General features: G+C 36.9%; 2 protein-coding genes across 2 annotated transcripts; one reads left to right on the top strand and one right to left on the bottom strand.

Moving 5' to 3' along the window:
• The first annotated feature begins 4,002 nt into the window (after positions 1-4,002).
• Positions 4,003-9,483, top strand: LOC131941307 (circumsporozoite protein-like). The gene is made up of 2 exons (XM_059300501.1): positions 4,003-4,119; positions 8,050-9,483. Exons 1-2 carry the CDS (start codon positions 4,003-4,005, stop codon positions 9,481-9,483), a joined length of 1,551 nt encoding a protein of 516 aa, XP_059156484.1.
• On the bottom strand, positions 9,065-13,888 carry LOC131941355 (uncharacterized). Its single transcript, XM_059300589.1, has 4 exons — positions 13,660-13,888; positions 11,963-12,049; positions 11,664-11,688; positions 9,065-11,255 (listed from the first exon to the last, which is right to left on the bottom strand). Exons 1-4 carry the CDS (start codon positions 13,686-13,688, stop codon positions 10,527-10,529), a joined length of 870 nt encoding a protein of 289 aa, XP_059156572.1. The 5' UTR covers positions 13,689-13,888; the 3' UTR covers positions 9,065-10,526.
• Between the last annotated feature and the right edge of the window lie 101 nt (positions 13,889-13,989).

The raw sequence follows: 13,989 nt of genomic DNA, 5'->3' as shown, positions 1-13,989 counted from the left end.
ATCTACCGATTGTTTGAAATTGTAACGTCTTTCATGCAACAGCCAAAAAGAATTCAATGTAGTTTCCTGTCGGCGTTCAGCCCAAATTAGCTCGAAAGGATTTTACATTGACAAACTGCTTTTTTTTTTTTTTTTTTTGTTGTTCCTTTGATTATATTACATTTGCAATATTTGAAAGCTTATTTTTTTTAAATGTACTAAGCTTGAATAGAAAAAAAACCTATGTAGAGTGGAATTTGATCATCGAACCAAACTAGCGTCAACGGAATGCCCTCCCAATGTCGAGACAGGCTTTTGTTTGATATTTCTCTCTACGCCAATGTAGATTCCATTTAGTTGGGTACTGTGCTCAATCCTGCAGAGATAAGAAATAAACAGTGAATGATAAAAGAAATAAACCGAGAGTGATCTCACCTAAACTTTCTAGAATATTCTTATATAACACTATGGGGGATGGCAACTCGGGATATAGACATGATTTTTTAATACATTTTTAATTACTTAAACTTTTAAAAATATAATAGAATCTCGTAGAAAAAGAATTGCGCACCAAATAAAAGCCAAACATTATGTGTATAATAGTGCGGAATATTATTAGTACTTGATAAATTCACATGCGGTTTTTGAGAAATCGGAAATAGTGTAAATTACTACTTCCGGTCAAAGGAAATAACTCAAAATTTAACACTAGGCAGAGAATTAGATCTTTTACTTACACGTGAAATTTCATTTATCTATCTAAAACATTACTCAAGATATAGGATTTTGAAAAATTTAAAGTAGTTCTACTTCCGGTTACCGGAAATCGCGGAAAAGTTTATACAGAACTATAAATTTTATATAATTCTTATATATGAAATTTCATCAACCTAGCTGTAACGGTACTCAAGTTAGCATGCTCACAGACACACATACATACACACACATACACGCACACACAGACATACGGACAAAACTGCAAAACTATGTTTTTCGGACTCAGGGAGGTATAAAACGTTGATTTGTAACAATCTCGATTATTTTTTGTGCACGATTACAATGGTGGCCGGAAAGAACCGCAACGGGAAAAAGCGCAACGGAAAAAAGCGCAAAACAAAAAGCGCAACGGAAAAAAGCGCAAAAGGAAAAAAAAGCGCAAAGAGAAAAAAGCGCACACAGAAAAAAGCGCAAAGAGAAAAAAGCGCAAACAGAAAAAAGCGCAAAGAGAAAAAAGCGCACACAGAAAAAAGCGCAAACAGAAAAAAGCGCAAACGGAAAAAAGCGCAAAGAGAAAAAAGCGCACACGGAAAAAAGCGCAAAGAGAAAAAAGCGCAAACAGAAAAAAGCGCAAAGAGAAAAAAGCGCACACAGAAAAAAGCGCAAACAGAAAAAAAGCGCAAACGGAAAAAAGCGCAAACAGAAAAAAGCGCACACGGAAAAAAGCGCAAACGGAAAAAAGCGCAAACGGAAAAAATCTCAAACAGAAAAAAGCGCAAACGGAAAAAAAGCGCAAAAAGAAAAAAGCGCACACAGAAAAAAAGCATAAACGGAAAAAAGCGCAAACGGAAAAAAGCGCAAAGAGAAAAAAAGCGCACACAGAAAAAAGCGCAAACGGAAAAAAGCGCAAACACAAAAAAGCGCAAACACAAAAATGCGCAACCAGAAAAAATACAACTAAAAATGTGCAAAAGAGAAATTTAGCACAAAGACCTATATGGACTAGATGGCACATTTATACATGACTGTTAGGGCTGCTGTGAGAGTGTCGTGTTTGATCACGTGATCTACTACCATTTAAAGCGTACCACTACCATGTGCATTTCTATCACCATGATACAGGCGATAATCGCTTTACACAATGCCTATTATTTTCTTGGTCAATAATTATTCAACTACTATTCTCGTATAAATAAACATAAAACTATCGACATTACACGAAGTATCGTTCACATTCTCCCTAGTCCGAACTACCTAGCTTGCATACCATAACAACCCGTTCCTATGGCAAAACTTCACTCTCTTTCATCCGCGTCATCAAATATGCATTCGTCATATCTCTCGTAACAACATTCATTCGCACCAAAATAACAATTATGTATTTAATATTTTTTTCACATCATGACGCACCTACCTACCTACCTACTACCCACCTACCCACTTACCTATCTACCCACCTACCCACCTACCTACCTACCTACCTACCCACTTACCCACCTACCCACTTACCCACTTACCCACCTACCCACTTACTCACCTACTCACCAAAAAAAGTATCGGCGAAGTTCGTAAGTTTCTTAAACTGTACTAAACATCTTTTTTTTTAATGAAAATTCATTGACATCATTGACATATGTTACAAATATGTTACATTTTGCGACAACCTTAATTAGTGCGTTGGGCTTGTATGAAAACTCACTTCGAACTAACTCAATTACATGCTATTTATTTTAACATTACACGGTAAGCGTCAGCCAACTGTTGTGATGTGAGATGAGGACAGGTTCGACAATAAACCAACACGAAAGTACGAAAGAGACATAGACTGCCTATTAGAGAATGGACCCCTTAACTGTCCTAACCCCACCATTTATTATACCCTACCTATCCTCTAAATTTCCTGCGCTAAATGTCACTTCCCTCCCAATCGTTCCTATTCTACAGAATTGTGTGTACTATTTATTTACATTCTTTAATCTCAATATAACTAAAACAGACTTTTGTTTGAAGGGTAATGACAACATGTAAACAAAAGGGACGCTACTCTAAAGCTTTGCGAATACTTATTTGCAGTGGCGTAGGCATAACCCCCCCCCCCCCCTCTATGGGGGGGTGTGCAAATCAAAAGTTTGAGAGAGGGGTACAAATCGAAAGTTTAAGGGGGGGGGGGGGAGTCTGGAAGAAACACTGCATCTAGCCTATATAACAGAAGAGCTATGGCTGTTTATATCATTTTGCATGCGTCCGGTAAACATTTCAGTAAAATACCTTAAAAAACCTTCCATAACCTTTTTATAAAGAAACAAAGAGAGATGAAGTTTTATAATAACATCAGGCTTTGACTTACACCTACTCCAATGGCATCTACATTGTTAAACTGATTAACTATGTAATGTAGGGCTCTACATGAGAGGGTCGACACTACCATTATATTCTGTCTAGCCATTCAGTAGTTCATCCCAAAGCACGACGACATCAAGGTATACAAATGATTCGACAGGATGACATTAATTTGACTATTTATTGCATTACAAAGGACGACTTGAACGAACAATACTAAGACTGAACTACATTACGACATCACTCTAACACAACAACAACAAGTGTACTTTTTAACTTCTTTCCCCGACAACAACGAACCTACACTAAAACGTCACATTCTTGCGAATCGCGTAACTATTCAATGCGCCATTAACTTTCGCACTAATATTCGTTCACACCAATCCTTAATAGTATACCAAGTATAGAGGAAGTATTGTAACCGTGCAAAAAATCGAAATCCAGATTTTCACAAACTCGACGTTTTACACCTCACTGAGTCGGAAAAATATAGTTTTGTAATTGTGTCCATATGTCTGGGTGCGTGTGTATGTATGTGCATGTCTGTGAACAAGATAACTTGATTACCATTACAGCTAGGTTGATGAAATTTCGTATATAAGTATTATATCAAATTTTCCTGTGATTGATTCACATTTTTCTGTCTTTGTGACTGATTCACATTTTTCTGTCTGTGTGTTTGATTCACATTTTTCTGTCTTTGTGACTGATTCACATTTTTCTGTCTGTGTGATTGATTCACATTTTTCTGTCTGTGTGATTGATTTTAGACCATCTCAACTAGTGTATCAGTTTCAGCATATTTCAGAAACCTTGATATTTCAAGGTTCGGTGACTTTTGTTATGCTGGGTACGCCTTGTGAGCTGAGTCGGCACACAATCTCTTATAAGGAGGTCAGGTTGACCGCCGTTAGAAGGTTTTCGTCTACCTGAAGTAGACAGAAAAAAAGATTGATTTACACAAACATGGCGGCGGATCGACTGAGGATTATAAAAGTTCGATATAAGATTAAGACATTGATTTTAGATTATATGCCAGACCTGATTGATCTCCGGGGAGCTTGTCAAGGAAGCTCGGCACTGGTGATTGCCTAGCAACAAGACATTAGGGGCTGTTGCCGCCTCGAGGTGGCGCGTGCCACATTCCTGACGGTGTTAGCGTCACTTCCGCCAGCTCTTGCATTGTTCCATTCGGGGGATCAGGATGGAATTATGGGCAAGAAAAGATAGATTTGTCCAAGAGTTTGACGTCAGGCCCCCAAGCATCAAGCTAATGACGAATACATAGAACAATAACCAGGTGACCTTTAGGTTCGGCATACATTCCCGCGACCGACATGGTGTTTTCTACAGAGGGAGAAATTACTCTTTTTTTTAAATAATTATATATATAGGCCTATATATATATATATATATATATATATATATATATATATATATATATATATATAGGCCAAAGCCTGAAATCGGCCACTTCGTTAACTGGCCAACCAGATTGCAAACTGCCTAACGGCAAACGGCCAAAGTTCGAATTAGAATATCATTATCACATTTAGGGTGTCTGTGAGCTTTTTAAAATCAAATCAGGCCTATATTTTATAATGATAATCAATTAAGTTAAATAAAAAATTCAGACAATTATTTCATTCCATGATAACATGAAACAACTGGATGTATTTTATAATATCTTGAAGTACACAGCAGGTTATTATTTTTACACTAACATCTCGTGCAGCTATGTGCTAGTTACCATATCACTAGCCATCGGTACCCGTTATACGTGAATTATAGGACTTTAAATTTTTAATGTTTTACTTGTTTGAGAAAAATATTTTATAAAATAGTTATTGGTGAAAACGCAATGCGCTTTACAATACGTTGAACGATATTAGTGACAAAGCAAAGAAATAACTAAAAAAAATAGCTAAAAATCCGACACATTTAAAATAACATAGTCTACCAATACCTAAAAGAAAAACCTAATCATTTACATTATTAATCAACACACCACCATATTAAATGCACACTGATTAAGCGACTTAAATATTTCCGGTAAAACCCCGGCTGTTATATGGTATTCTTGTAATTTTTAAAATGTGTATTTGTGGCCGAGAAAATTGTATACATTTCATAGAGTACGTCTTGATAAGTAGATCTAAATCAAATTTGAATGAAATAGTTCATTTCTTTATATTCTAAAATTGGAAGATGATGCCATTAGTTTTGTGTTCTTTCATAGTTTAAACATGTGGCATGTGACGTCATTGTTTATTGCGTTCTTGTCACGACAATAAACACTTTTCCGGCTGTATAGTTAAAAATGTGTTTCTACATTCGAATATGCTTGTATATTTATTTTTCTGCTTTGAATAAAATTTAGTTTATACATTTATAACATCCACTATATTATTTTCAACAAAAGTCCGTATCTTTAAGTTCTCCATATAATAATCGCTGAACATACTGATCATATCGCCTCAAAAATCTTGCAGAGAGGGGGGGGGGGGGGGTGCGCACGGTGAATGGAAAAAAAGTCACAAGTAGAAAGAACACAGAAAAAAGTCACAGTTTTTGCTAAGAAAAAAAGTCACAGAAAAAAAGTCACTGGAAAAATTTTATCGGAAAAAAAGTCACAGAAATAAAGTCACAGAAAAAAGTCACAAAAGTCTTTTTAGAAATATTTTGATTTATTTGTTAAGAATTGTACAATTTTGTATGTTTATTGTTGTGTGTTGTATTTTTTTATAGCATACATTATTTATAGACGTCAAAAGCATTATGATTTATAACAATTGTAAGTAAAAATACTCTAAGATAATTTACACAACAATCTCAACTTTTGTAACGTATTTAGTTAAATACGCGGTAGAAAGGTTAATTATAAAAGAAACTTAGGCACATCGTGTTTTGCATATGTTTTGCCGTAGGCTGTTCTCTAGTCGGCCTCTCCTCAGATAGGCATTGCCCGAACATATTTTGTGTTGCTGGCGTTTTGCGTCAATGACAGCCTTTGAACATTGTCGGCTTTCTGTTTTAATCCTAAGTTTTGTTATGTAATGAGCGTGATCAGTGGCGTAGCGAGGTCGGGTGTCACCCGGTGCGGCACTTAATGGTGTCACCCCCCCCCCCCCAGAGGCATAGAGACCCTTCCCAGGGACAAACTTTCAAATTTTCGATTTGCACCCCCCCCCCCCCCTCAAACTTTCGATTTGCACCCCCCCCTCGAGTTTTCGATTTGCACCCCCCCTCAAACTTTCGATTTGCACCCCCCCTCGAGTTTTTCTCTATATATTTTGCTATTTTTTGCCTTGGTGTCACCCCCCTAAATGGTGTCACCCGGTGCGGTCCGCACCCCCCGCCCCCCCCCCCCCCCTCGCTACGCCCCTGAGCGTGATAAATATGGGCAGTAAAGGTGGTTGAACTAAGCATAATTGTTGTTGCGATGAGTTGAGGGCAGCAAGTCAGAGGAGCTTACCATTTCACGGTAATTTAATGTTGGTATTTTAAAAAAAAAAACACGATGAAAACCGTGAACTTTGGAGCATTCTATTAAATGCTATTAATCTTATGTTTACCATAATTACAATCTACATACTTCATACTAAATTTTTTTAGATGAATTATAAAAATTACTATGCGTATACAACCTACACACATTACATTTAGTTAATCCTTAGTTAATTTGCACTTTCTAAATATTTAATACATAAAAGTATTTACAAATTTCATGCAAATATATATTTGTGACTTATTTTCCTGTGACTTTTTTTTCTTTTTTTCCTGTGACTTTTCTTCCTACAACCATGCGCACATGGGCTTTTATATCTTTTCTGGGAATATTGTGTAACATCTTGTGAACATTTTTAAATTTATTTTTTCAGTCCAATACAGGGGAGAAAACTCAACAATAATTATAGTGAGATTTGGCTGCGGAACTTTTCTTCCTTTGTCCAATATCTTGTGATACTAAATTAAATATTCGACGCATGGGGGTTAGGAGGATGGACATGATCTAAATCAGACAGGTCTGTCTGACAGTCAGGAACATTACATCAGACAGACAAGTAAATTAGGTAGGTCTGATTGTCTGTCTGTCTGTCTGTCTGTCTCTCTGTCTGTCTGTCTGTCTGTCTCTCTGTCTGTCTGTCAGGAACATTACATCAGACAGACAAGTAAAAACAACCCAAGTTATATCAGACAGTTTATTTTCCAGAAGCATCCAAACTTGGGTCCTGTCATTTAGCCAGTAAGAGAAACCGCCATCGGACATAAGATGTGTCTCACACAACAAGCTGTTGTCTGGTACAGCTCAAAGTTAAAACAAATTGATCAACATCGCAAAACTAGAGGGATCATTTTTCACTAAGTTCATGCAACAAAACATGTTTGTTCTTAAAAATGCCGTAATATTTCAAACTTTCTCTAATTATTATTTTAAGGACATCAGCAACCATTCTTAACCCTGCGCTTAGCACAAATCCCAACATTGAGCCTAACCCTAACAGTATCTCAAACATTAAACGTGAGATTAGCACTAATCCCAACATTGAGCCTAATCCTAACAGTATCTCAAACATTAAACGTGAGACTAGCACTAATCCCAATATTGAGCCTAATCCTAACAGTATCTCAAACATTAAACGTGAGACTAGCACTAATCCCAATATTGAGCCTAATCCTAACAGTATCTCAAATATTAAACGTGAGATTAGCACTAATCCCAACATTGAGCCTAATCCTAACAGTATCTCAAACATTAAACCTGTGCTTAACACTAATCCCAACATTGAGCCTAATCCTAACAGTATCTCAAACATTAAACCTGAGCTTAACACTAATCCCAACATTGAGCCTAATCCTAACAGTATCTCAAACATTAAACCTGAGCTTAACACTAATCCCAACATTGAGCCTAATCCTAACAGTATCCCAAACATTAAACCTGAGCTTAACACTAATCCCAACATTGAGCCTAATCCTAACCCCAGCACTATCCCAAACATTAAACCTTAGCTTAACACTAATCCCAACATTGAGCCTAATCCTAACCCCAGCACTATCCCAAACATTAAACCTGAGCTTAACACTAATCCCAACATTGAGCCTAATCCTAACAGTATCTCAAACATTAAACCTGAGCTTAACACTAATCGCAACATTGAGCCTAACCCTAACAGTATCTCAAACATTAAACCTGAGCTTAACACTAATCCCAACATTGAGCCTAATCCTAACAGTATCTCAAACATTAAACCTGAGCTTAACACTAATCCCAACATTGAGCCTAATCCTAACAGTATCCCAAACATTAAACCTGAGCTTAACACTAATCCCAACATTGAGCCTAATCCTAACCCCAGCACTATCCCAAACATTAAACCCGAGCTTAACACTAATCCCAACATTGAGCCTAATCCTAACAGTATCTCAAACATTAAACATGTGCTTAACACTAATCCCAACATTGAGCCTAATCCTAACAGTATCTCAAACATTAAACCTGAGCTTAACACTAATCCCAACATTGAGCCTAATCCTAACCCCAGCACTATCCCAAACATTAAACCTGAGCTTAACACTAATCCCAACATTGAGCCTAATCCTAACCCCAGCACTATCCCAAACATTAAACCTGAGCTTAACACTAATCCCAACATTGAGCCTAATCCTAACCCCAGCACTATCCCAAACATTAAACCCGAGCTTAACACTAATCCCAACATTGAGCCTAATCCTAACAGTATCTCAAACATTAAACATGTGCTTAACACTAATCCCAACATTGAGCCTAATCCTAACAGTATCTCAAACATTAAACCTGTGCTTAACACTAATCCCAACATTGAGCCTAATCCTAACCCCAGCACTATCCCAAACATTAAACCTGAGCTTAACACTAATCCCAACATTGAGCCTAATCCTAACAGTATCTCAAACATTAAACCTAAGCTTAACACTAATCCCAACATTGAGCCTAATCCTAACAGTATCTCAAACATTAAACATGTGCTTAACACTAATCCCAACATTGAGCCTAATCCTAACAGTATCTCAAACATTAAACCTGTGCTTAACACTAATCCCAACATTGAGCCTAATCCTAACCCCAGCACTATCCCAAACATTAAACCTGAGCTTAACACTAATCCCAACATTGAGCCTAATCCTAACAGTATCTCAAACATTAAACCTGAGCTTAACACTAATCCCAACATTGAGCCTAATCCTAACAGTATCTCAAACATTAAACCTGTGCTTAACACTAATCCCAACATTGAGCCTAATCCTAACCCCAGCACTATCCCAAACATTAAACCTGAGCTTAACACTAATCCCAACATTGAGCCTAATCCTAACCCCAGCACTATCCCAAACATTAAACCTGAGCTTAACACTAATCCCAACATTGAGCCTAATCCTAACAGTATCTCAAACATTAAACCTTAGCTTAACACTAATCCCAACATTGAGCCTAATCCTAACCCCAGCACTATCCCAAACATTAAACCTGAGCTTAACACTAATCCCAACATTGAGCCTAATCCTAACAGTATCTCAAACATTAAACCTGAGCTTAACACTAATCGCAACATTGAGCCTAATCCTAACCCCAGCACTATCCCAAACATTAAACCTGAGCTTAAAACTAATCCCAACATTGAGCCTAATCCTAACCCCAGCACTATCCTAAAAATTGACCCTAACGTTAGCCCCACCACTAAAACAATGCAGGCCAAAAAAAGGTTTAACATTATGACAATGTTATTTTATTTCCCCAAAAAATGACCACTGAATATGTGTTTTTCTATTGTCATAAAAACCTTTAAATTTTTTAACATCACAGATATAAGGCTATGTTAGACAAAGGGTTAATGGGAGTCAGAGATGAATTTTTAAATGTGTTATTCTAAAAAGCAGAAAAAGAGAAAACAAATTTTGCCAATGTGGCAACTCTACACACCCATGAATTTAACACAGCTTTAAAAAGGATATACATCTGTAAGATTGGACTATTGAAAAATTGTTACTTTTTATTAAAGTACTTATGTAATGAGGATCTTAATGAGCCTTTATATTAATTGATGCTTCATAATTTTTAAAAATTCAAAATTAATAAATAACACATTATTTAAAAATGATTACAGTGTATTCAGTGTAAAATATACTATAAAATGTTAATTACTGTGCTTTATATGGAAATGTCATTTTTGTTTTTCTGTGCCCGTTGTCATTAATGGCCCTGGAAATTTTGACTCAGACTCTTCTGTGTAAACAAATATGGAAAGATTTTGTGTATGAAATACCTAAAAACGTGTAAGTAACAAGTTTTGAGTGAACAATATATCCTTGTTCTAACAAAATAAATAGCAAATAAATATAAAATTAGAATAAAATGCTATGAATAGTTTGCCATCATGTGGTACCCCACCAAACTCATGTCTAGTTATTGCAAGGGTAGGGATTTAACCGTCTGACATGACTCATCATGTCTAGTTATTGCAAGGGTAGGGGTTTAAGCGTCTGACACGACTTAGATGGGCCTCATACAACATCTGGTTGACGGAGAAGTAGTAGGGATTCTCCCTGACCCCTAGCTCGGGCTCGTAACTCCCAGACGGTAACTGTTGGAGGTGGAATTCCTGAGTGTAGCCCGCGCCTGGCTGAGTGGTGCAGGCGGAGCTGAAGGACGAAGGCGGGCACTCCGCTGGGTTGGCGGGGTATGGTGACAGCTGGCCATTTTGGTAATTTTGGCCATTTTGGTAAGACACCTGGTTCTGGCCATTCTGGAAGTAAGATGAAGGCAGACCACTCTGGTAGGGTGAGGATGGTTCGGGCTGGGTCCCAGAGCTTGAAAACCCCATGGGGGTTGAGTATTGTCCTGGCATAAGATACTGTTGGTTGTTTCCTGGACACCCCACAGGAGGAGGGAACCCTTGCTGCTGGTGTCCTTGGTGACTAGAGGAGGGTGCTGACACATGACTAGGGTACAACGAGTACGGCTCACTCATAGAGTGAAGATAATTTGGATGCACAGGACCATTAGCTTGGTCCACACCAAACTGTGCTGCCCCGTTAGAGGGAGTGCATGCAGCATTGTTCAAGTTTCCATTGCAAGCCATGGGCAGGCCATTGGCTTGCTGCTCAAAGTGAGTGTTGCCTCCAACAGAATTGATGCTTGAAGCAGGATATGATCTGGCATGGCTCTCATTGGGACTCATCTAGAAAAGATAAAGTATACTGATATTTTAGAAAACAAAACAATTACTTCACTACAAGATAAATGGGCCTACTTTTAACTTTATTATACATCTGAGTAAGGGATTTAGTAGGTTTGTTTTAACTCAAATATTGGCAATTCAAGGCAAAGTCAGAGGGAAAGAATTGACAACATGTCAGTCACACAATATCACACAGCTTATTGAATTATTGGTCACACAATATCACACAGCTTATTGAATTATTGGTCACACAGTATCACACAGCTTATTGAATTATTGGTCACACAATATCACACAGCTTATTGAATTATTGGTCACACAGTATCACACAGCTTATTGAATTATTGGTCACACAGTATCACACAGAATATCAAACTACACAATATCATAACCTTTTGAAACACATACCTGAGAAAAGACTTGAGATCCAGCTCTGAAATGAATATTGAATGTCAATTTTTAGATAGTTTTCAAATGACCAATACAATTGTAAGTAGTTTTTTATTCAATAAAGATGAAGTAAAAAATGTTTTAAATGTTTATAAAAGATAGTATAGTCACATGTGATAAACCAGAGGCTGAGGCTAAAGTTGATACTCGGGCGTGACAGTTAAAATATACCTAATGCAAGCACTAAACAAAACTTTGATACTAGCCCAAGTGATCATACTGGCTTCAGACTACAGGAAAGTAATGTTCTCACTTACTCAATATGAAGCGAGTTGATGCGCTTAGAAATTGGCAAGCTTTCATCCCCATCTTCCAGCTCATGATGAGATCTTTTCCTCCCTGACCTGCAATCACATAAAGAACCTTAGGTGTTCATATTAAAATAACCCACACAATAAAATTGCTATTTATAGGGGAAGTGCTTATATCTGCCAACTAAAGAGGAAATATGCAGCTTGCTTAGATCCTCTAACATCTGGTCGCTATATTTAGCTTTTATTTATAAACAAACATTTTTTTTTACTTTCTTAACACAAGTTTTTTTTAGAGAGGTTTTTTTCATTTAATATATTGTTATTTTTTTTTGCACACTGTTTCAAGCACTGCACGGCCAGAATCGATAGTGTGGCGGCTATCAAGTATCATTTTTGGGTTCAAAATTTGTCTTAATTGTAGGTTATTTTATTTTATTAGTGCTAATTAATTAATAATTTATTTTTTAAAGTATTAGATCTAACTTAAGTTAGACTTGTGGGTCAGGGTTAGACATGGTGTTAGGGTTAGGTGTAGGGTAAGGTGTAGGGTAAGGTTAGGATTAGGCTTAGGCTTAGGGAGTTTAGGGCTAGTCTTTTTTTGTTTCTCCGCAAACATTTTTGTCATACTGTAGAAGAAATACATTTTCCCCGAAATAGCACCATTATTTATAGGTATGTTATTTATTGATAGGGTTTTTTTGCTATTTAAAAGTATTTTATTTATTGCTATTTATAGGTATGTTATTTATTGCACATGAATATGGGAGTGGAACATATTGCTGACAGCCTCACTGTGAGGCCTAGTAGAAACCACAGTTGAGCTTCATATACTACTCCATTGCCACTTGATCTAAACAGTCTAAGGTCTCAACACAAGACCTCACATACAACAAAGAACTTGTCATGATTTGCACAACAAATGACACAGCAAAATGGAAGAGAGGTTTAAGTTACATGATGAAATAGAATGAACATTTTAAAACATCCGCTTTGATTGACCATCTAGACTCTTCTTCTTCTTCGTTCTTAATTTTAGTGTTAGAGGGGATCTCCTCCAACACAATTAGGTATACGTGTCAACTGGTTATGCGCCATTGAGGCCAATGACTCAGATTTCAGCCTGCTTTTCTTTTTGGATTTGCTTCCATAGCCTTTGTCCTACCAAGAACAAACTACAAGGCAGCTGTCTCTCCTAGAAGAGTGGCTGTCCCCAGCTAATGAGCCTTATCTGCCCGAGGGTTCAAACTCGAGGCTTTTGGGTTTGGCAACCATGAGCTTTAACGACTCGACCACGTCAACCCCTACCATCTAGACTAAACTACAAGATTTTTCACACTCAAAAATGGACTCCTCACATATTTTGGGTCATGCCTATCACAAAAAAACATCATACTTGCATTTTTGTGTCATAATGATTAAACCCCACCCCTTTCTACATCAAGAAAGCTTCTATCCCTGCCCTAAACTAATTAATTAAAATTTTATTAAATCATTCGACATACATCTCTCCAATGATGTCAGATAAAACTCCTGCACCTACTATTGCCTAGATCTAGGAGATTATAATCTAGTAGTAGATTAAGACTTAATCATTAAGTAGTTGTACCACTACCATTCCATGATTCCACTTTCTTTTAATTTTTTTTTTTTACTTTGTCTTTGATTTGACTCAGCGACTCTATTCAACTGACTGACTGTACCTGTTATTTGTCGTGTTTGCGTTGGACATTTTATTTTAGTCCAGTTATCAATTAATCAAATCACAAATCAGATTTAATATTCTAGATGTGTAGTTGTTGTAATTTTACAAACATTCATTAACCAAATATTTATATTTCTGAAAGTAAGGTTCTATCATTTTCGTTACATGCTGTCTCAGCATGAGCGTGTAACTTCTTTAGCTAGTAATCCTGTTATTTTGTTGTTGTTGATAACCTAGACTGCCAGATAAATATTGTGAAAAGGGTTCAACGGGATTTTTCAATGTGACACTAAAAAAATATGTACTATTCGGTCGTTAGATCTAAGAT

The sequence above is a fragment of the Physella acuta genome, unplaced genomic scaffold (assembly GCF_028476545.2).
Source record: "Physella acuta isolate Inbredline_101_S28 unplaced genomic scaffold, ASM2847654v3 ptg000357l, whole genome shotgun sequence".
In the NCBI taxonomy this organism is placed as follows: Eukaryota; Metazoa; Mollusca; class Gastropoda; family Physidae; genus Physella; species Physella acuta.
The sequence above is the reverse complement of the archived record's forward strand: the minus strand, read 5'-3'. Positions and strand labels throughout refer to the sequence as shown.

Excerpts from the sequence above, each read along its gene's own strand:
- LOC131941307 (XM_059300501.1), top strand. The coding sequence starts at position 4,003 with ATGGCGGCGGATCGACTGAGGATTATAAAAGTTCGATATAAGATTAAG. Across the intron at positions 4,120-8,049 it reads GTCAAGGAAGCTCGGCACTG|CTTAACACTAATCCCAACAT; the intron begins GTGATTGCCTAG and ends ATTAAACCTTAG.
- LOC131941355 (XM_059300589.1), bottom strand. The coding sequence starts at position 13,688 with ATGTCCAACGCAAACACGACAAATAACAG. Across the intron at positions 12,050-13,659 it reads GCAAACACGACAAATAACAG|GTCAGGGAGGAAAAGATCTC; the intron begins GTACAGTCAGTC and ends ATGTGATTGCAG. Across the intron at positions 11,256-11,663 it reads GATCTCAAGTCTTTTCTCAG|ATGAGTCCCAATGAGAGCCA; the intron begins GTATGTGTTTCA and ends TATCTTTTCTAG.